Source organism: Narcine bancroftii, chromosome 4, assembly GCF_036971445.1.
Source record: "Narcine bancroftii isolate sNarBan1 chromosome 4, sNarBan1.hap1, whole genome shotgun sequence".
Taxonomy (NCBI): domain Eukaryota; kingdom Metazoa; phylum Chordata; class Chondrichthyes; order Torpediniformes; family Narcinidae; genus Narcine; species Narcine bancroftii.
In genome coordinates, this window is record NC_091472.1 from 301,098,426 (window position 1) to 301,121,168 (window position 22,743).

General features: G+C 38.5%; 2 protein-coding genes across 6 annotated transcripts in view; one reads left to right on the plus strand and one right to left on the minus strand.

The window, feature by feature from the left end:
* Nucleotides 1-5,410, plus strand: part of LOC138762171 (cytoplasmic dynein 1 intermediate chain 2-like) — a 128,609-nt gene extending 123,199 nt beyond the window's left edge. For both annotated transcript variants that reach the window (XM_069935713.1, XM_069935716.1), the window contains exon 18: nucleotides 5,090-5,410. The gene's annotated coding sequence lies outside the window, so the exon portion shown is untranslated. The remainder of the gene's footprint in view (nucleotides 1-5,089) is intronic.
* Nucleotides 1-22,743, minus strand: part of slc25a12 (solute carrier family 25 member 12) — a 205,096-nt gene that overhangs the window by 30,430 nt on the left and 151,923 nt on the right. For all 4 annotated transcript variants that reach the window (XM_069935706.1, XM_069935707.1, XM_069935708.1 and 1 more), the window contains 5 exons: nucleotides 17,310-17,456; nucleotides 7,587-7,725; nucleotides 6,240-6,333; nucleotides 5,896-5,980; nucleotides 1,646-1,730 (listed from right to left, as the gene is read on the minus strand). In XM_069935706.1, coding sequence (XP_069791807.1) covers nucleotides 1,646-1,730; nucleotides 5,896-5,980; nucleotides 6,240-6,333; nucleotides 7,587-7,725; nucleotides 17,310-17,456 — 550 coding nt within the window. The remainder of the gene's footprint in view (nucleotides 1-1,645; nucleotides 1,731-5,895; nucleotides 5,981-6,239; nucleotides 6,334-7,586; nucleotides 7,726-17,309; nucleotides 17,457-22,743) is intronic.

Consider the following 22,743-nt stretch of genomic DNA (forward strand, 5'->3'; position numbering starts at 1 on the left):
GCAATGCCAGGATTTATCACTCACCACTAACTTCCCTTGAACTGAGAAGCTTGTTAAGCTAAAACTGGGCACAACAGTCAATCAGACTGGTGGGACTGGAAGCATATACAAGTCAGATCAGGTAAGGATAGATTTCCTTCCCCAAAGGTGTTTAGTGAACCAGATAATCTTTTACCACAATCCAATTGTTTTCATTTTGATATTAATGCCTAAATTTATTTTCAACAATTGTTATGGTGGGATTTGAACTCAGTTATCTAGATTGTTTGTCCAGCCTGTCGATTACTGGTCTGATAATTTAACTGTTGGGCCATCACCATTTCCAAGATATTAAATTCACTGCAACTTTTCAATTTTTAAAGGGGAGTTTCCTTAATTACTTGCTTTTTTCACTTCAAATGTATACACTCTTGTGCATTTGAAATATGTTTTTTTTAAAAGAGGTCATAATATGTTGAAACTGTCACAGGCCAAACCTCAATGTTAATTCTTCCCATAATCTATAAGCCGCAAAATTTTAAAGCTCTGGACTGCAGCAACAATCTGTTAAATAGTCTTTAAAACATTCTTGTTTCAAAAACTGCAAGACATTAACTTAATTGTCAACACTCCTAATGTCCTAATGTGCTTACCAACTTCCAACAATATTTTCAAATTTTATAGTCAATAACAATTTTGTAGACCAGTACCAATGTGTCCATTTTAAATTGCGCAAACTATCTGCATGCAAATAGAGTTGGAAGTGTAACATTGCAGGAAAAATACTAAGTGATATTGCTACATACAGTACTTTGCAGGAATTAATGAAACTACTCACTCTTGGCAAGAATCACTTAGTGCTGCTGGGAGCAACACAAGATCTCCAAGTAGGTCCAATACATATCCTGATCTTTTTAGTTATTTATAGGGGAGTCAAAATCAAAGCAAAGAGTAGGCAATTTTTCTGTAGCCTCCTCTGACCGCTACCACTTCTTGTCTGTGCCATTGGCCGCTTGCAAAAGTTAACATTTTAGTCCAACATCAGTTAAGCCAACAGACTAAAACTTTCAAATACAAATTGCATCCTGCAGGAACAATGACCAGCTACAAATATGGTCAATGGAAAATGTAATCTTGAAGTAACTGGGTGGTAGATAGATGTATGATATTTAAGATCACACCAGGCTACTGTAAATGTAATGTGATCAAAACACATGCAAAATTGAAAGTGAAACACAATTCTAAAAAGGAATATTTGTATAGCCAGAGATTTTAATTACAGTGGGGATAACAGGAGAGCAGTGACAGAGAAATTATATTCTTTAAAAAAGACTTTTCTTGCATCTAGATTTGCTCTTAATAAAACAACACATAAATCTAGATTTCAGCATAATCCCCAGATTTTCTTGAATCAATCTTGAAACAAGATATTTTGTAACTTAATCTGGAATTCCTGCATTTACTGAGCTTTTGCCTCAAGGACAGTCTGGAGCCTGATAGAGCACTGCAATACTACGTCAGTCCTCTAAATCACAAATACACACAAAAGGAACTCTATGAGCCTTCCTCCAGATCTGCATCTTTATTTCAAATGTTTGCACCTTAGCTGATTTGGACTGAATTACATCAACATAGGTCAATGAAATCATTGAGACCTATCACTCACCTCCAGCAATTGAGCCCAAAGTGAACCTGTAAATAGATTCAGCAACCTGGAGCCATATTGGCCTGGTGGTATCACTGAAGGATTGCTGAATGAACAGAAGAGACAGAAGTGAGGAACATGGGAAAGTTGTCGTCATTTTTTTTTAAAGGAATATATTAGTGCAAAACGTTGTTGGAAATTACACAAGCTACTACAATACAAAACCCAGCCACCTTCAAATTTGGAAAAATTTAAATAAAAACATTCTTTAGAAGAAAAACATATTGTTAAGATGATCATTGCTGCTTTAAATGCTCATGTTCATTTGGCTTAACATATCATAAACATAATACTGTTAAATCAAATTTTAAATATTTTCAATAGTATTAGAGCTACATTTTACAAATGGTGAAATAACACAGAAAATACTTTTCATTGCCAAGATTTTGCAGACAAATGAAAAGCACAAATCAGCATGAAAGAGTACCTCAGGAACAGGCCCTTCAGCCATAATGTCTGTATCAAATGTGATGGCCATATTAAACTCAAACTCTGCTGCTCACATAGTGCTTGCCTATTTATCTTAAAGCCTCAGAAATGCTGCTATTGTACCTACTTCCACCTCTACTCCTGGCAGCTCATTCCAGGTACCTCCCACTCATTATCTGTGCGAAAAACTTCCCCTGCCCATCTCCTTTAAACTTCTTCCCCTTTACTTTATGTGCATGCCCTTTAGTATGTGATATTTCACCCTGGGGAAAAAAGATTCTAACTTTCGGACCTTTTTATGATTTTGTTATACAAGACACAAAGCCTCTGAAAATTCCAGAGAAAACGCTCCAAGTTTGTACAATCTCTCCTCATAATTCATACTGTGACAGAGCGCCTGTATATAGAGGTGCTTGGGAGATCAATTGGGAAAGGTTTGTTAGAGCAGGTCACACACAAACACTTTAAAACACAGAATTTTTGCAGGAGCTTTTGCAAGAGGCTCAGACTCATGATGGGACTGCTATGTGCAAAAGGCCACAAATGTAACAGGCAGTGGCAGCTTTGTCTGGAAAAGAGCATTTACTGTTGGAAGATCATGTGATCTTTGCAGGCAGAGAGCAGAAAAAAACAGGCTCTGAGAGAGAGAGAGAGAGAGAGAGAGAGAGAGAGAGTGGCAAGCTTTGGATGACTGCCTGGTCAAAGGAGAGGACTAGCTGACTGGTGTTTCCCTTGGAATAGGAAAAATAGAAAGGAACTCTGTGGTGACTTGAAAGAAAGAGGTTATCATCTGAAGAACCCTGAAGGGGGCAAGGAAAAGGGGGCAAGACACTGGAGTGGCTGATTAAAAAGGAACTCTGTGGTGGATGTCCTGGAACAAGAAAAACTCTCTCTGAGAACAAACAAGAACCCTCCTGAGTGGTAACCATCTACCTGTTAAGCACCAAAGCCTGGTGAACTTTATTAATGTTAAATTCTGTGCACAGTGTAAGCATTGCCTGCAACCAGTGAGATTGGACTATGAACCAAAGAACTTTGCTGAATTTACACACACATTACACACGTGCGCTGAGAATGAGAAGGGGATTCAGTAGGTTAAGTAAGTCAATAGAGACAAGTTAAAGTTTGATTCTATTTTCACGTTCAAAGATAATTAAAAGCAACTTTTGTTTATGTGACCCTTTGTCGTGGTGCAGATCTATTGCTGCTGGGTTTTGGGGTCCTCTGGACTCGTACCAATACCCTCTATTCCAGACAGCATTCTGGTTAATCTCTTCCGTACCCTTTCCAAAGCTCCACAACCTTCTTATTAGGATGACCAGAAATGAACACAATACTCCAAATGTGGCCTAACGGATTCGACATTTGGTATGCAAAAGCCAGAGTGCTGGTGGATGATTGCTTCTCATACTGGAAGACGGTGACTAGTTGCGTACCTCCGGGATCGATGCTGGGACCATTGTTGTTTGTCAATTATATTAATGATCTGGATGATAATATGGTAAATTGGATCAGCAAGTTTGCAAATGACACAAAGATTGGAGGTGTTTTGGAGAGCGAAGAAGGTTGTCAAAGCTTGCAGAAGGATCTGGACCGGCTGGAAAAAAGGGCTGAAATATGGCAGATGAAATTTAATGCAGACAAATAGGAGGCGTTGCATTTTGGAAGGACAAACCCAGAAAAGACAGACTTGATAAATGGTAGGACACTGAGGAGTGCAGTAGAACAGAGGGATCGGGGAATACAGATACATAGTTCCCTGAACATGGTGTCACAGATCGATAGGGTTTTAAAGAGAGTGTTTGGCATATTGGCCTTCATAAATCACTGTATAGAGTAAAAGAGTTGGGATGTTATGGTAAAGTTGTACATGACATTGGTGAGGCCAAATTTGGAGTATCGTGTACAGTTTTCATCACCTATTTACAGGAAAGGTATCAATAAGACAGAAAGAGCGCAGAGAAGATTTACTAGAATGTTGCCCAAACTTCAGGAACTGAAATACAGGGAAAGGTTAAACATGGTAGGACTCTTTTCCTTGGAGTGCAGAAGAATGAGGGGGATTTGATAGAGGTGTTTAAAATTATGGGGGTGGGGGATAGAGTAAATGTAGATAGGCTTTTTCCACTGAGGGTAGGTGAGTTACAAACCACAAGATGTGGGTTAAGGGTGAAAGGGGAAAAGTTTAGGGAGAAACATGAGGGGATTTTTTTTTTTTTTTTTAAAAACACAGAGTGGTGAGTGTATGGAATGAGCTGCCAAAGTGGTGAACGTGGGCTCAATTTTAACATTTAAGAAAAATTTGGACATATACATAATGCGAGGGGTATTAAGGGTTATGGACTGGGTGCTGGTCAGTGGGACTGGGCAGAAAAATAGTTTGGCACCGACGAGAAGGGCTGAAAGGCCTGTTTCTGTTCTGTAATGTTCTCAAGTTCTATCTTTACCCTCTGGATTATTCTATCATATGGGGATAGGATTTATGCACATTTGGAAAGGCATGGTCAGATGAGGAACAGTCGGCATGGCTTTTCACAGTGTAAGACCTATCATACAAATGTGAGTTTTTCAGAAAGTGACAAAGGTAGATGATAAGGGTAGGGAAATGGATGTTGTCTACATGGAAATTAGCCTTGCTAATGTGGTAATGTAATGTATACTATTGTAATTGTAGCAAGTAATAATTTTGGTACATCTACCATGTACTTGTGTACATGACAAACTCTCATTCTCACACTCAATATAAATCTGGATCAACAAAATTATTACTTAGTTCTGTAAATCTAAGTACAGTCCAGGCCATCCGTACATTATGGGGGGGATATCTGATGGGAAATTGTAATCCTAATTTTCCATAATGTGAAGCCATATCATCTGCATGTCAAGTAAATGAGTTGGAAAATTATGTACAGGTATTTTGTCTTTAATTACTTTTCTCACAAAATTTGCGAGAGTGAATTTTATTTTGTATTTTAGGTACTGAATTGCAAATTCTGTAAGGATGAATATCTGTAACCCGAATGACCATAATATGGGAAGTGCCTGGATATGGGCTCTGATGAATTTGTGGCTTTACAGAATCTCAAGGTTGTCTATTCTTTATTCCATGTCAAACCTTGGAATCTGCATCAATTTTGTTCGCTTGAACTAAACAAAAATGTGCTAATTTCTTGTTCCTAAACTATGCCCTGCAAAAATGGAAGTAAGCAGAGAAAGTAAAGTCTTCAACCTTTTTAAAAAAATCAACAATGTTCCATGAATGTCTCTTTCAATTTAATTTGTTTTACTATCTTTGTTTTTCTTTACCTGTTTCATCTGCAGCAAGAATTTCAGAGCATCTGTACTTTGAACAATATATATGACAATAAACTCATTATTATCACACTGTTTTATATGATTTCCCTGTGTTAGATTGTTCTGTTACTTTTCTTAACAAATCATGCATAATTTCAAACCAGCTGTGCCATTATTGAATGAACTATTCAGAGTTTAATGCAAACTTCCAAGCTAAATTGGCCAAGGATTTCAGAATATTTATGTCATCTACTTGTTTTCAATTTCAGGAAATATAAATCCAAAGGTTTCTAAATTTACAAATACATGTATTTTTTTCCAGATTTCAGATTTATTGTCAGAGTACATACATGACATCACATACGACCCTGAGATTCTTTTTCCTGCAGGTGAGGCAGAATTCCCATTTCATTCATCACATTACATTCCTTTTAATATTTCCCATCAATATTGCTAACAACTGGCATTCTGCTCAATTTGTCACTTACCTGCCTCTGGATTTCAGCAAGATTATAGGGTAAGGATCCTTCCTCCAAAGGTGCTATTCTTTCAATATCTGCCAGAGAGACTCGTCTGAAAGTAAAACACGAATATTAAAAGCTTAACACACATTGAGCTCCATATGTCTCAACTCCTCTTTGTTGCGATAATTATAAACACAAAACAAATGTAATCAAAGATAAAACATTTCACTATTTTGAGTGAAAATTTTAACAATATTTGATATTTCAATCCAATATATTCTACTGTCACATACTATGTGACCATACATTCAAATCAAACCTTTGAAAACAAATGAAATAATATACAATTCAATTAAAAACTGCATTACCCGGTTGGACTATACAGAGCCACAAGCTGGAAAAGGATATCAACTTCCAGAGGTGTAATCTGTCCAAATTTATTAGCAGCATGAGAAAACTCCTCTAAATTTCAAAAGAAAATGAAGATTATATAGGCTACTGTTAATGACAATGCAAGAAAGATTTAAAGGCAGCACACAACACAGTCTTCTCATGGATGAAACTAGAGGAGCAGTTATATTTCCAAGTTAGGGGTGGCATGGGCAAGAAGGAAAACCTGCAAGTGGTGGCAATTCCATTGACCTACTGTCCTTATCCCCTTGGTAGTAGAAGTTGCAAGCTCGTCAGCATAACCTTGTGGATGGTATACAGTGGCAGAGCAAAGTTTAGGGTGGTTGATAGGATGCCAATCAAGCAGGCTGCTTTGACCTGGATGGAGTAAAGCTTCTTTATAGTTGTTGGCACTGCTCGACTTGAACCTTGTGGATAGTTGGAAAGCAATACAGTGTCATTTGGGGCTCATCATTTGATGCAGGATCTGCCTTACAGCTGTGGTATTATGTAGTTGGTCCAGGTGGTTTTCTGGTCAAAGGGGAATACCCCTCCCACCCATCCCCGCCCCCAAAGATCGAATTGTAAGAAGTTCTATTCTGGATTAACTGTCCAGTGCTACAATCGCAACATTGAGAACCATTCCAGAACAAATAATATTGAATACACATACCACATGATTAAGACACGTTTACAAATTCATATTTGTGCTGCCTTTCTTTATTGCCAGAAACCATGAATAACGTTCATATTGAGTGGTTCAAATGCAAGTTCATGAATGGACTAAATCTCAGATATGTACAATTAATATTCTGATTTATTATCAAATAGGACTCCCTATCCCTAAAGAGGACACACTTACTGCAAAGGACAAAATCAGTTATTTTCTCCTTTAGCTTTTACATTCCTTTCTTTGTGTTTTTTTCTCTCCGACTGCCTTTATTTCACAATATTGGTTTCTTTAATGAGATTCTCTCTCTCTCATCTCATTAGTCCATCAACTGGATGACTTCATCTATCTCATCTTTCATCCTATCAAAGATATTCCCTTTGTCTTAGCTGTCCATCCCCTGCATTCTGCAACTCAAAATGAACATACTCTTTCTCCCCCCTCCCCAGTTCTGATGAAGCGTCTTCAATCTGAAGTGTGAACTCAGTTTCTCTTTTCACGGGGGTTATCTGGTCAGATGTTTCTAGAATTTTCTATTTTTGTCTCCAATTTCAATCCTGCAATTTTTTTGTTAGGGGTTTCTTTCCCACTTTCTTTGCATTGTAATTTACTGCATTTTAAACTATTTCAAGGAAAGAATTTTTTTTTTTTTTACCTTTAGTAACCTCCACATCTTTTCTTGTACCAGCCAGAGTGCTGTATATCTTCCTAATCAGCTCCATGTTATTCAGCAAAGAGTTGAATGCATTGAAGTAAGAAAAGCTGATATTATGAGAACTGGTTCCACCTGCTACCTGTTCAATAAAAACATGATTTTTTTTTGGGGCTTTTATTTTAAAAAAATAGTTGTACACTGATGCAACTTCAAGGAGTCAAAATTAATTTGGCTCAATTTAAATGGGATGTTTTTATTCATAAAAAAGGCACAATTCACCATAGAATATACAATGTGTTAATCTGGTTAAAGTTTATTTGCTTCCCATTAAAAGACAGAAATTGTTTTTAAATGCATCGGCAATGTTTACTTGGATTAAAGATTAGAATGTGCAGCTCAAATTCAAAATGAATCTTAATATGGAAGTCCAACATTCAGAATGTGTTGCTCATATGATTAATTTCAATGCATTATTGGCTATACTAAGTCACAACAATTACCGTACATTAAAAAAAACATAATTGCTAAATTCTCTATTTTATTTTTAATTCTTGAATTAATGCCCCTCTTTTTCCTCAGAAATGCCAATGCTGCAGAATTACCAGAATTTTCATTCTTGAGAGATGCTTGTCAACATATTGGACAGAACACAAATGCCCCAGTTACAGTTATTATTGATTTTTACTATCCAAATTTAAAAAAAAAACAAAATTAGCTTTTAAAGTTTTGAATATCTATTAATGTCAAAGAAATCTAACACCAGGCCTTGTGTTGGCTCTGCCACATTATAGTACTTACAGTCAGAAAGCCCAGTGTTCTGCCAGTTATGTCACAGGTGACTATTCTGAAAGCTGTTGCCAGAGAATCAGTTCCGGGTTAAGCATGGACCTAGCTAGTAAGGGATCACAGTAAACGAGCATGGCTCACTACTGCCAGGAAATTCCATGAATGTGATTAGGTACCATTTAAGGCAGTGCCTTAATTATTATTAAAATTAAGTTTTAACCAGTTTAACCAAAGCCATTTCTGAAAAGTAAGATGTCAGGAAAAGGGTTTTAAGTGAACAGGGTTGATAACAATTGTGGCATCAGTCGGTGTGGATGAGAATTGGGTTTATATAAGAAAGAGAGCAGAAAAATTCCAGGACAAAGGATTATGGGGTTCTTTGTACATAAAACATAGAAAACTTCCATACATGTGCAGCAGATATTCAGGAATCAAGTGAATATTTTGGTTTTTATTTAATGAAGATTGGAGTATTAAAATAGAGAACTTTTAACTCAACTATTCATGGCAGTAGTGAAACTATGTCCAGAGCACTGTGCAGCTTTTTAAATTATTTTATTTACAAATGTTAAACCACAGTAATAATTGCATTACATTCAATTCAAAAATTATTTCAAAAAGTTATACATTAGATATATAACCCCACCCCACTGCAGTTTTTGTTCACATTTATGGAACATTTCTTTGGAGGCAAATTAGAAAAGATTCATTGTTACAATTCTGGATGTCGAGGATTTGTCTTCTGGAGATAGATTGAATTAATAGGATCTGCATCCATTGGGGTTTCAAAGAATGAGAAGTAATTTTACTGAAAAATTCTGAGGGCTTGACAGAATTAATGCCGAGAGGATGTTTCCTATCGCAGGAGAGTCTTGGACCAGCGGGCACAATCTTGAATGCAAGACAACTAGACTAGACCAAGATGAAAAGGAATTTCTTCTCAAAAGGTTGTGAGTTCTTGGAATTTGTTATCTGATTAAAATATGGAGACTGAATTCTTAAACATATGCAATGCTAAAGTGGATTTTTAATCATTAAGGGAATCAAAGGTTGTGAGGAAAGGGTAGGAGAGTGGGCATGAGGAATAGTGGTTCAGCCATGATGTTACTAAATGGTGGCAAAACGGAAGGGATCATTGATCTACTCATATGGTTTTGTACCATTCAAGATATGCTCATGGTAATCTAGGTAAAGTTTCACAGGATACCTGAGAATGTGCTATATTTACTGTAATCCCACTGAAATTTAAGAAGTGGTTCTATGTAAATGTAATTATTCTGTGGAATTACATAATTGCAACACCAGATATTTCACTAATGTCATATGAAATGCTTATCAAATAAATCATTCCTAACATAAGAGACACAATTGATAACAAGGAAAAATTAGTTTGATGAAATAAAAATATCAATTTGATATTGTAGTGAAAATAGTTTTGTAAAAATTATTGGGCCAGTTTCATCTTGACTCAAATAATAAACTTCTAAATGTCAAAAGTCACAGTGCTGATTCCTTCAGAGTTAGATTTTAAATTTGTAAGCACCTATATAAACTTAAACTGTAAAAATTAAAAATCCTGATAAAAATTTTTAAACAGATCATCTCAAATCAGAACTGATGAAATGGCTTTGTTCTGAAATATTAACTTTTTCACTTTCCACAGATACTGCCCGACCCGCTGAGCTTTTTTTGTATTAATTTCAGATGCATCTATATGTAAAAACAAATGACAAAAAATCTCATCACTCAAAGGTTAATCCCTTGAGCATGCTCCAAATTAGACATACCTAACAGTGAGGATAAACAAAAACAGAAAATGTTGGGATTATTCATTGGGTCAGGCAACATCTGCAAAGCGAATGAAATGGAGTCAATGTCTCAGATCAATTATCATTCATCAGAACATAAACTGTAATGTGAAACATTAATTCTGTTTCTTTGTCCATCAATGCTGGATCTACTGAGTATATTATTTTCAGGCCTCTAGCAGCTGCATTTCTTTTTAAACTTGGTCATAGAATGCAAAATGATAAAGTGAAAAGCAGCTGCTAGAAGCCTGAAAATAATATACTTAGTAGATCCAGCATTGATGGACACTCTGCCTGCTATTCGGAGAAGTTGTGATGGCCACCTTTGAAGAAATAGCCTGCTGACATTCACAGGTTTAGACACAAGGATTGACTTCTTGAGTTGGATTAATGCTGTCTCACTGTACTCAATTACCTATAGTGAATAAGAAGTACTGTCAGGAGTGGAATACAAAAAAAAAAATTAACATGCTTAATTATCCAACTAAAATCAAAGAGAAATATGGACAACAGAAAGCAACCTTGGCCACTTAAAAATCTAAAATGATATATCAAATAAATTATAAGTTGGTATGAAAAAAGGGGTTCAGGATTATGTTATCTCATTGGCTCAGTCTGCTGTCAGTTGGTGGCGACAATGTTAAGAGCTTTATGGATCCTTTCGTAACTTCTAGAAAAATTGAAGCAATAAATTTAAATGACCCTCCACAATACAGCTGGCTGTGATGATTGGTCATCTAGAAGTCCAATGATGGAACCGATGAAACAGAAAGTTCCCCAACTCATCTCTCAGGGTTTGTGTATTATTGTCTGCAGTTGAAATAAACCACGTTCATAAAAAGCACATTGGCACATCGTAATTAATTTAAAACCATCAACACTAAAGCACAAGAACAGGCCTTCTAGTCCCATGGCTTTCAAGCTGCCCCCTAAACTTACATTCCACTTTAAGCAATCCCTATGCCATAAGTGATTGCTTATGGTGGAATATGAGTGGGAAAGGAAGGCTGAGAATCACTACTCTAGACCCAACTATTTTACGATAAGAATTGTCATTTGGCCCATTTCTTTGGAGTTATGAAACTGTGCACATAACGAGTCAACTAGGGATGATTAAAACAGTGGTTTTCAAACTTTTTCTTTCCACTCACATTCCACCTTAAGCAAACCCTTACTAATCACAGAGAGATTGCTTAAGGTGGATGTGAGTTTAGGGGGGGGGGGGCAGTTTGAAAACCACTGCTCTAGACCCAATTATTACTGAAATATTTTGCTTGAGGAGGTCACCAGATGGTGGACACCAAGTTGGAGCAGAATCCCAGAGCTCCTCAGAAGACTAAAGACAGAAAAAAAAAGATAGAAGCAAGTCCAGAGAGAATCCAGCAGAGAAAGAAGGATGGAGAAGAAAGACTACAATGAAAGGCAGCCCGTGGACATCGGGACCACGTGCTGAGGAGGTTGGCGGGCCCTACTCGTGGCCACAGTGGGAGGAGGTCATGGGTTGAGTTGGGCGGACAGTGCAGAGCCCGAGAGTAGTGATGAAGACTGTGGGACTTTGCAGAGGAGAGTAAAGTCAGTAGGAGGCAGCGGAAGCAGCGGCCACGTTGGCAGTGGCACAGGCAGGCCAGTGGAGATTTGGAAGAGCGAAGGGGGACAGTAGTGGGTGGGAGCAGTGTCGCAGGTGGCGTCGACAGATCGGTCCGACGTGTGGCCCAGGCAGATACCTGCAGACAGCAAGCAACAGGAGAAAGTAGCGGGAAACGTCAAGGAAGAAGCAATGGAGAGGTAGGTGGAGTGACGGCGAGGCAGAGGAAGAGGAGAACAGTGGGAAGATACGGTTGTCGCAATGGGTGAAGGTCTCTGAGGGAGGAGAGTCTCACCAGGGAGAGTATCAGGGGGCGATTGTGAAGGCCTTGGAGGCCATACTGAAAACTGGATTAAGAGGACTTACGAAAGAAATGGGAGAAATAAGGAGGACTATGGCAGATTTAATGGGGAAGGTTACTAGTGTGGAGGATAGAATGGAGAGAGTGGAGGACAAGGTCAGAGGGATGCCTGGAATAAGGAAAGGGAAGAAATCCTTGAGGAACTAGATATGATTGAAAATTTCAACAGAAGCAAAAATGTTAAAATTGTGGGATTAAAGGAAGGGGTGGTGGGGATGATCGGATCAAGTTTATTAAGGACTGTATCCCTGGGGTTTTGGATGAGGACGTTAGGGGGAATATTTGAAATCCCCCCCCCCCCGCAACACCAGATGCCTCGGTCGGTCTCGGTCACGTTTGAAAATTTCTGGGATAGGGTTCTCTGGGCAGTGGCAGAAGGGATGAGGGCGAGGGGTGGGGTCCAACTCTGTCTAGGGGGCAGCAAGTTTTTTTTCTTTCCAGACAGTGGGGCACTAATGAAACAAAGGAAACAGTTTGACAAAGTAAAAAAGGGTCCTATGATGCAAAGGGATGGAAATATCAACTATTGAACCTGGAAACGCCGAAAGTGATATTGCTTGGGGGAGGGTGGGGGGGAGAAATAAAAAGTTCTATACAAAGACAAAGTAGGCAATGAGATTTGCCAAATTCCTGGAAGCCACCCAGGAGGAGGGGCAAGAAGCCAGGGAGGGAGCTGTTGGCTGGAGTGTATGAAGGTATATGTATTAATATAAATGAATTTAACTGTTTATTTTGTTGTTTGAGGATGTATATAGTTAGGGAGCTCGGGGATGATGTGGGAGGGTTTTGCAGGCACACCTTGGTTTGGTAAGGGAATTGGCACCAAACAGAGAGTTATTGGCATCAGAAAAGGGGGGGGGGGGGAAGCGTCTAGTGGAATGGGAGGAGGAAGAAGGGTTGAATGGGGGGGAGGGGAATATATTGTTTTTATTTGCTGAACCTGGGTTTCTTTCTATTTTTTTTAGATTTACTTAAGTTCTGGGTGGGTGCTGACATCTGCGTCCAAAGCCTGTGGGGGGGGGGCAAAGGGACAGAAGATATGGGCCAAAGGAAGATCGGAAAAGAGGGGGGGGGTAAATATATTAGGAAGAATCTGAGGTGATGGATGAGATAATTAAGGTGGTAAGTATGAACGTTAATGAGATCAATGGAACAATAAAGAGGAAGAGAGTCTTGGCACATCTTAAATAGACAGAGGCAGACATAGTAATTTTACAACCCACCTCAAACCAAGAACACATAAAATTGAAGGGATGGAGAGAGGCTGGTGGGTCAAGTGGCATCATCCTCCTTTAGTTCTGGAGCCAGGTGAGTGGCTAACATGAAAGGGAAGAATGTTCCAAGTGGTGGTCGGGGGGTAGTCACCAATCCCACGGAGAGATTTGTGATGATGCACCCCAAATTACAATGATGAAAAGTTTATACTGGACATATTTTTGAAAGTATCTGTGGGGGGGGGGGGGAGAGAGAGAAGGTGCTGATTTGAGGGGATTTCAATTTTTCTCTAGATCCGCCCATGGATAAATTGCAAAGAAGGTCATGAGGACTGGGGCAGCTAGGTCCACCCTGGCCTTCATGAAGGAGCTGAATCTTATAGTGGTCTGGAGGAGGCTGAATCCGAAAGTGAGGGATTATTCTTTTTATTTGCATCAATACAACTCTTACAATCAGATTGATTTTTTTCTTGGCGTCAGCCCAAGTGGAGGGTAGGATAGTGGAAGACGAATACAAGGCGTGGCTGCTGTCGGACCATTCACCTTTGGTGATATTGATTTTAATGCCAGATAAGCAGGCCCCAGTGTATAGATGGTGCCTGAACACAACATTGTTGGGAAAACCAGAATTTTGTAGTTTGTGAGAGCTCAGATAGATTTGTTCTGTGAGACAAAATGCACCTCTACTGAGAGTAAATTCCTGATATGGGACACATTGAAGGTTTATTGAAGAGGCCAGATAACTGAGTACACCAAGAATATAAAAAAAGAGTTTATAAAAGAGGTTAATGATCTGGAATTGGAGATAACACAAATGGAAAAGAAGTATCAGAGGGTGGGCATGGAAGAGAAATTATAGAAAATTGGTGACAGAAAGGCGTCTTCTCCGCGGCCACCGCATTATCTGCGTCTAAGCACCTGAAAGTGGCTATTGATATTGATATAGATGACACACAATGAGCCCAGCACCAATCCCCTAAGCACACCACTAGTCACAGAACTCCAGTTAGATAGGCAATCATCTACTACCACTCTGGCTTCTCCCTCAAAGCCCATGTTGAATTCAATTTATTACCTTGCCCTGAATACTGAGTGAGTGAACCTTCTTGACTAACCTATCAAGCAGGACCTTGTCAAAGGCATTACTAAAATGCATGTGAACAGCATCCACAGTCTTACCTTTATTAACTTTCCTGGCAATTTCCTAAAAAAAACTTGTTAAACATGACCTATGATGCACAAAGCCATGTTGACCATCCCTAATCAGTCCCTGTAAAAGCACAATGCTGGAGAAACTCAGCCAGTCAAGCAGAAAAAGGTAAAAATACATAACTGACGTTTTGGGCTTGAGCCCTTCATCAAAGTAGAGGAAAATGTCGTCAGGCATCTGAAGAAAAGAGTGGGGGAAGGGGTGGTCGCAAAGGCAAGAGGTGATAGGTAGAGAGAGAGAGAGAGAGAGAGAGAAAGAAAAATCAGTTCTACAGTAGCTTTTGGAGGCTGCAACATGGGAAACTTGTTGAAAACTCCATTTTAAAGATGGGTTGCGAATTCTGAGTTCAGCCTGTTGAAAATCCTTGTATCCTTACAAGAGGAAATGGTTGGCTAGAGTGTTTCTCCTGAAATAAGAGAAATATGAGGAACTCTGTGGTGACCTGGAAGAAGAGATCATCATTTGGAAAACCAATGATGGGGCAAGCTTCTTTGGCAAGACACTGATGTGACTGATCAGAGGAAATCAGTTTGTGTGTGTCCAACGAGCAACAAATATCTCTCTGAAACCAACAAGAACCTTCCTGAGCGGTAACCATTTACCTTTAAGCACCAGAGCCTGGTGAAAATTCATAGATGTTAAATTCTGTGCACGGTATAAGAATTGCCTTATACCAGTGAACCTGGAGAAGTGAATGATTGGACTATTAAAGCAAAGAACTTACTTGAACATATACACATTACATACATGTGCGCTTAGAAATAGAAGGGGGCTAAGTTACGTTAAGTTAATAGTAATAAGTTAAAGTTTGATCCTATTTTTATGATTAAAGACAATTAAAAGCAACCTTTGTTTAAGTAACCATTTGTCTTGGTGAATTTCTATTGCTGCTGGATTTTGGGGTCCTCTGGCCTCATAACAGCACCTAGTCTCTCTGATGTAGAGAAGGCCACAAAGGGAGCACTGGATGTGTAAATCAGTTCTGCAGATACACAAGTGAAGCGTTGCTTCACTTGAAAGGTCTGTTTGGGGCCTGGAACGTGGTGGGGGAAGAGGTGTGGGAGCAAGTGTGGCACCTCCTGCGATTACAGGAAAGGCGTGCCTGGGTGGGGGGGATTAGTGGGGAAGGATGAGTGAATGAAGGAGTCATGGAGGAAGCCATCTCTACAGAAGATAGAGAGGGAAAGATGTGTTTGGTAGAGGGATCCTGTTCTAAGTGCCAGAAATTCTGGAGGATAATGTGTTGGATGTGGAAGCTGGTGGGGAAGAGAGCGGGTTCAAGCCCGAAATGTCGATTATGTATTTTTTAAAGGACACTGCTTGACCTACTGAGTTTCTCCAGCATTGTGTTTTCACTTCACCCACAGTGTCTGCAGATTTTCGTGTTTTACTCCTAATCATTCCCTGTCTATCCAAATACTCATAGATCTGATCTCTTAAGAGTAATAATTTATCTACTACTGATGTCAGGCTCAACAGCCTAGAACCTGCCAGATTGTTTTTGGAATTTTTTTTTAAACAATGGAACAACATTAGCCATCCTCCAATCCTCCGGCACCTCACCCATGGCTAAGGACATTTTAATATATTAGCAACAGCCCCTGTAATTTCTACATTAGACTTCCTCAAAGTTTGAGGAAATACCTTGTCAGGCCCTGGGGATTTATCCATCCTTATTTGTCTCCTTCACTTTAATCTGTATAGGTTTCATGACCTCACTGCTTTTTTGCCTCACTTCTACAGACTGTGTCAGTCTCCTGAGTAAATGCAAATGCAAAGAACCATTTAAAACCTCACCAATCTCTTTTGGCTATATACATAGCTGACACCTCTCATCTTCAAGTGAACCAATTTTGTCCCATGATATCCTTTTGCTCTTAATAGTTCTGTAGATGTCATTTGGATTTCCTCTCACATTGTCTGTAAAAGTATCCTCTTATCTTCTTTCTGCCCTCCTGATTTCCTTCATAAGTTCCTTCTTGCACTTTTTATACTCCTCAAGAACCTAATTTGCTCTTTGTTGCTTATATCTGCTATTCAACTCTTTCTTCATCATTAAATCCTCAATATCCCTCAAAAAACCAAGGTTTCCTGTGCCTGTTAACTTTGCCTTTAACCCTGACAGGATTCTGACAGTAACTATTTTTCAGATGATAAAGTTGATAAAGAAATCTATTTTTGATTCTATTGCCATATTTAAATTGAGAACCAAGTTTGAAGCTAACCTAACTATGGTATATGTAAAAAGATAGTTACTTTTTTTTTATATATAAACAGATTGAAATGCACGGATCTTATAGCTGCATCAATTAAATGCATTCATCAGTTCATCTAGATGGATCACTTGATATATTGGATTACAAATATCTGTCAAAGTTAAACATTAACACAAAGTCAAAAACATTAATATGATTGTGTGTATTCCCTAATTCATGAAAATGCTGATAATTCCAAACTGAGAATCTTTGATGACAGACTCGTACATTGATATCATAGAATGAAGCAGCAAACAATGCCAAATTTTACAAGACATTTTTCAAATGTGACAAATATTTTATAACACAAAGACTAAAGTTTTATTTCAATTTGATTCTGACAGTTTAAAACAAAATAAAACTATCAAAATCTTATTCTGAGAAAATAGTATCCATTAATAAAACATTTAAAGGGTCTTTCTAAACGAAAATAAAGCAGGTAATTTCATTCTAAGATTGCACTCTTTTCATGTATTTTCTCAGAGAAGAATTTATTTCACTTACTGAAACTAGATTCTCTTCAACAAAAGGAGTAAGCATATGTGAGCGAATTGTAACCATGATATCACTGAAATCTAATGCCACAATTGTGCCACTTTTGTTTTTGTCCTTTTGTGCAAAAGCTTGCCTTGCATGCTCGAGTTGCAATTCCTAAAAATAAAATTAAAAAGTATAATTACTTTTAGTAAATGGGAATATTTTATTTTAAAATATCTGTCTATACCGCCAGGACAAATATAGCATCAATAAAATGATAACAATTCTGACTCCATCTTCTGCATACATTATCAACTGTAACAACGATTAGCATGGAAATTAGTACTAAAACAAAACTACGGAAAACAATTTCCAAATAGATTAATGCATCCAGAACAAGATTTTATAAGCGGTATAAATAAATTCCAACCTCTTCCTCAGCCATCAACCTTCTATATCTCATTCTATTTTCATTTTAGGGATCGATTTAATGTCCTGATTCCCATTCATACCAAAGGTTATAGTCTTTCTGTAATATTGTGTGAGAATCACACATTTCAAAATATATTTCTAGGTTTATACCTAGAATTACATGTAATTTTTAAATAAATCCCAGGTGTTCACATCATTCACCATTATGAACAATTTATTGGGATTAGCTGCTCTATTTCATTCACATTTGGCATAGCATGAAGTTTACTCGATCTTTAAAAAAAGCTGTGAGAAGAAAGCTAAAGAGGAGAAAGAAATAGGGGAGAAAGAAACAGGCTGAAGACATGAAAGATGACAGATATGGATGCAAGAAATGAACAGGCAAAAACCACACAGGGTCAGATAGATTAAATACAAAAGAAGGGTAAGAAAATTAAAAACAAAAAAGAATAGAGGATTAATTGAAAATGGAAAGGAAAAAAATAAGGTAACAATGTCATAAATAGTAAAATATTAAAGTGGAAAAATGAAAGCAAATGATCCATGTACAAGAGCTCAGGAGAAACAAATGAGCAAGAAAGAGGAAGTGGGGGAACTAATAATTTTTAAAAAAATGAAAACAAATAGCAATAGTTTTAATTTGCAGAGGTTGGTCATGGGGAATGGATAGGATAAAGGGAAAGACTGAAGAGATGTGACAGTTTCCAGTGTGTTAATCTGTTAACAAAAAAATATTAGAGGTGGCTTTTTCACTCAGTGAGTGGCAGCAGAATGGAATGATCTTCCGAATGAGATAGCTGTGGCAGGGTCCCTTCTGTCATTTAAGAGAAGATTGATTGTGTACATGGAGGTGAGGGGGTTGGAGGGTTATTGGCAGAGAGCGGGAGGTTTGAGGTAGTGATGTTGTTCTAGTGAACTGGTGCAGACTCGAAAGGCCGAGATGGCCTGTTTCCGCTCCATAAATGGTTATATGGTTATATGGAAGATTAAAACAGGATATCAGTCATAAAATCATACAACACAGAACATGCTAAATTGGCATTATGGGATAGTCCCGTTTGGTTTGGTTCTAAAAAAAAAGAATCAGAGAATTAAGTTACTTCAGGGTCTAATATGCTAATTGGCAAATCATATTCATAATTCATTTCCATCCCCTTGTACTTGTAAACAGACACCTTTTTTCTTAATATTAGATCACTTGCAAAGAAGCACTTTTTTTAAGCTATACTCATGACAATGTACTCATCCCAGGATCATCTAAATAAGTGGTAATGTCCTTCCTAAATTTGGAAGGCCAGATGTAGATACAACATTCTAAACCCATTCCAGCCATGAATGGTAAAACACAAAGACAAAACAACATGAATGTACGAAATCTGAAATAAAAAGCAGATTAGACCGCACCTGTGAATAGAAAAAGTAAAAACCAACAAAGGTGCAGGGAGAAAGAGAATGGGGGGAAAGAAGGAGAGAATGCAACTGAAGCAAGTTGCTATTTCCTCAAGTATTTCAGTCTCAGGATGATGCGAGTGAGGAAAGAAACATGTTGCATCTGCTGAAGATACATAGGAGGTTGCTGTGGGAGTGCAGAAAGAAATGGAATACTAAAGAATAAAGATATCCAGGTAGAATGGGAATGAAGGAGATAGCGTATCTGGGGGTGGCAGCTTGTTAGTGGCTTTAGTGACTGTGCAAAATGATGTGAATGAAGGACTTTCCATGATGGAAAAAAGATAGGGAGAAATAAAGAAGATAAGCTAATGGTGATAATATGCACATGAAAAGAGAGAAAAAAAGACTGAAGTAAAACAGCACTCTAAATAGCACAGATGTGAAAATTAAGATGATCGGAAATAGATGAGTAAAACTGAAACTCAAGGGAAGACTGAAGCAAGGAAGCCAAATACATAAAAACAAACAGAAGGAAACAACAGAAGACTGAACAGATGATAGAAAGACACACAAGTGGACGTGAAGTTAAAGCAAATCAAAACAAAAGGTACAAAATATTTATCAATTAAAATTGAGGAAGAAAGGAAATAAAATAAGGTCATTAACACAAATTAATTGGGGGTGGGAGAAAGAGGAAAAGAAAGAATCAGTAATATGTTTAAAAATCTTGCTCCCATAACTACTGGTTTGCTGGTTAGACAAAGTGCCATGTAAAAAACTATTTTAAAACTGACTTTTTCAGCAGTTTCTAGGAAGACTAACAATAGACCCACATGATGAGCATATAGAGAAGTCCAAAATGATCAGCAAATTCTACTGATTCAAGGCACCCCTTCCTCAACTCCAATGATGGACTTTGCTCTAGCATCTGCACGACGAACTTACCTTTACCTTCCCAGCAACTTTTATTCCTAAAAATTAATGTTGGTTTCACATTCTCTGGAAAATGCTGGAAAAGTAAAATATTTTGAAATTCAAGTAAATGTATCATTGTGAACTAATTGATCCCATTTGTACAGTTTCTGGAACCTTGATGTGTGTTAAATACCTAGTGTCTGCTTGAATAAAGTGATAAGGTTTCATAGTTAACAGATAGCACAACATTTGCTGAGGTAATGAAATAAGCCAACTAAGTGACAAAATCTTTACTTGATGTAAGCAAATTACACAAACCCCAAACAAGATTTCATTACCCAATTGTGATTAAGAACATTTAAATGCTAAAAATCTGAAATAAAAGTAGAAACTCAGAAGGTCAGGAGGCACCATAAAATGAGAAATAGAAATAATTAACTTTTCAGATCCCGTCAAGGGTTATCAATATGAAACAAGCTAAGGCCAGCTGGCGACTCTCAGACACCTCCTCTTACTCTTTGAGAAGTATCCAGGCTACCATCTCCCATACTAACATTCATAGCCTCCAGAGATCTCAATTCCAAAGCCTCCCACCTCATTGTTTCACAATCCCATACTGTCCAATTCTACTTCCTACCCAAGACCCACAAATCTAACAGTCCTGGTAAGCCTAATATTTCTGACTGCTCCTGCCCCACTGAACTTGAACTTGTGTCATTGTATCTTGATTCGAATTTGTCCCCCTTGGATCAGCAGTCCCTTCCAACCTACATCTATGACACCCTCATATTTCCTCCACCACTTTAACAACTTTCAGATCCCTGGCCTTGACCACTCTATTTTTATAATGGCCATCCAAGTCCCTGTACTCTTTGATCCCCCGTGAGGCAGGCCTCAAAGTATATGCTTCTTCATTGATAAGAGACCCAACAAATACCCATCACCGCTCCCCCCTTCCCAATCTGGCAGAACTAGCACTGAACTTCAACTTCCCTTCTGACTCCTCCCACCTTCCATCAGATCAAAGGGTCAGCTAAACCTGCCTTTTTGTTTGCTACAACTCACTCTCCACAATCAACTTTGCAGCCACATTCCACCCTGATCTCAAATTTACAATGTAGCCTCGGTACCTCTCTGCTTTCTCGATCTCTCTGTCTCCATCTTGGGAGACAGACTATATATCAATATCTTTTACAAACCCACTGACTCTAGGTTACCTGCACTACACCTCTTCCCACCCATTCTCTTGTAAAGATGTTATTCTCTTCCTGCAATTCATCTGTCTCTGCCAGCAACTATTTTCAGTGACCTACTCTACCCTCGACCTGCTCCCAGGATGAGGCCTTCCCTATCTGGGCATCTGAGATGTCCTCCTTCAGTAAACATGGTTTCTGCATCACTGATATCAATGCAGCTCTCACCTGCATCTCCTCTATTTCCTGAACATTTGCCCTTGCCCCATCTCTCACAACATAACAGGGACAGGTTCCCTTGAAGTTACCTTCCACTGCACAGCCTCCACATCAAACATATTATTCTCTACAAGTGCCATCGCTTCAAATGGGATCCCATCATTAGATAAATTTTCAGCACCCCTCCCCACAAGGATCACTCTCTCTGTGACTCCCTTGTCCACTTGTCCCTCCCCACAAGGCTCGCTCTCTGTGTGACTCCCTTGTCCACTTGTCCCTCTCCACTTAACGTCGCCTCCTGGCACATCCCTGCAACTGCACTAAATGCCACACCTGAATCCTTCCTACCATTTAGGATCTCAAACAGTTCTAACAATGGAGACAACATTTCATCTGCAAATCTGAAAGGGTCATTTATTGCATACACTGATATGAGACCTGCTATGAATTGAGGGTAATCACTTCATTGAGCACCTTCGATCCATCTGCCACATCAGCCAGGATATCTCAGTGGCTAGCCATTTTAAGTCCACATCCCATTCCCATAGTGACATGTTTGTCCATAGCCTAGTTTACTGCCAAGTTGAGGCCATGTGAAAATTAGAACACACCTTATTCTCGGTCTTGGCAGTCTCCAGCCAAATGGCATCAACTTCTTCAATTTCCAGTAACCTTCCCCCTTGTTTTACCTGACCCCTCTAACCCTACTTTTTTCTTCCCTTTTCTTTCTCCTCCCCATTTCTTTTGACCTGTCTGGCACCTTCCTTCCCTCTATTGTAATCTACAGTCTGAGTGCAACTTCCTCAACACTCCTATCACCTCATAGAATATTAAATTATTCCCATTTCTTTCCATCCACAACCTTCCTTCTTCCACCTACGCTCATCATACTCTTCCCCCTCCCCCATCCTTTCATTCTGGCTTGTGCCCTCTTTCTTTCCAGTCCTAATGAAGGGTTTCCGGCCTGAACCGTTGACTGCCTCTTGATGCTACCTGTTCCTGTGTTGTTCCAGTTTTCCAGCATCTGCAGTCTTTCTTGCTTGGAATCTTTAACATCAACTTTCATTCTTTTTCACTGATACCATCAAATCTTTTAGATGTTTCCAGCATTTTCTGTTTTACTGGTACATATTTATGTGATTGATCTTTAAAGATGTGAAGGAAAGTATTTTGTGTAATATGTGTAATTAATGCTTAAGATCTTAATCTGAGCACAAAAGTTTAAGAGACAAAACTAAAATCACCAACAAAGCAGTTTTACATTTTATGAAAGCAATACAGTAAAACCCCTGGTATCCAGAATTCGATCA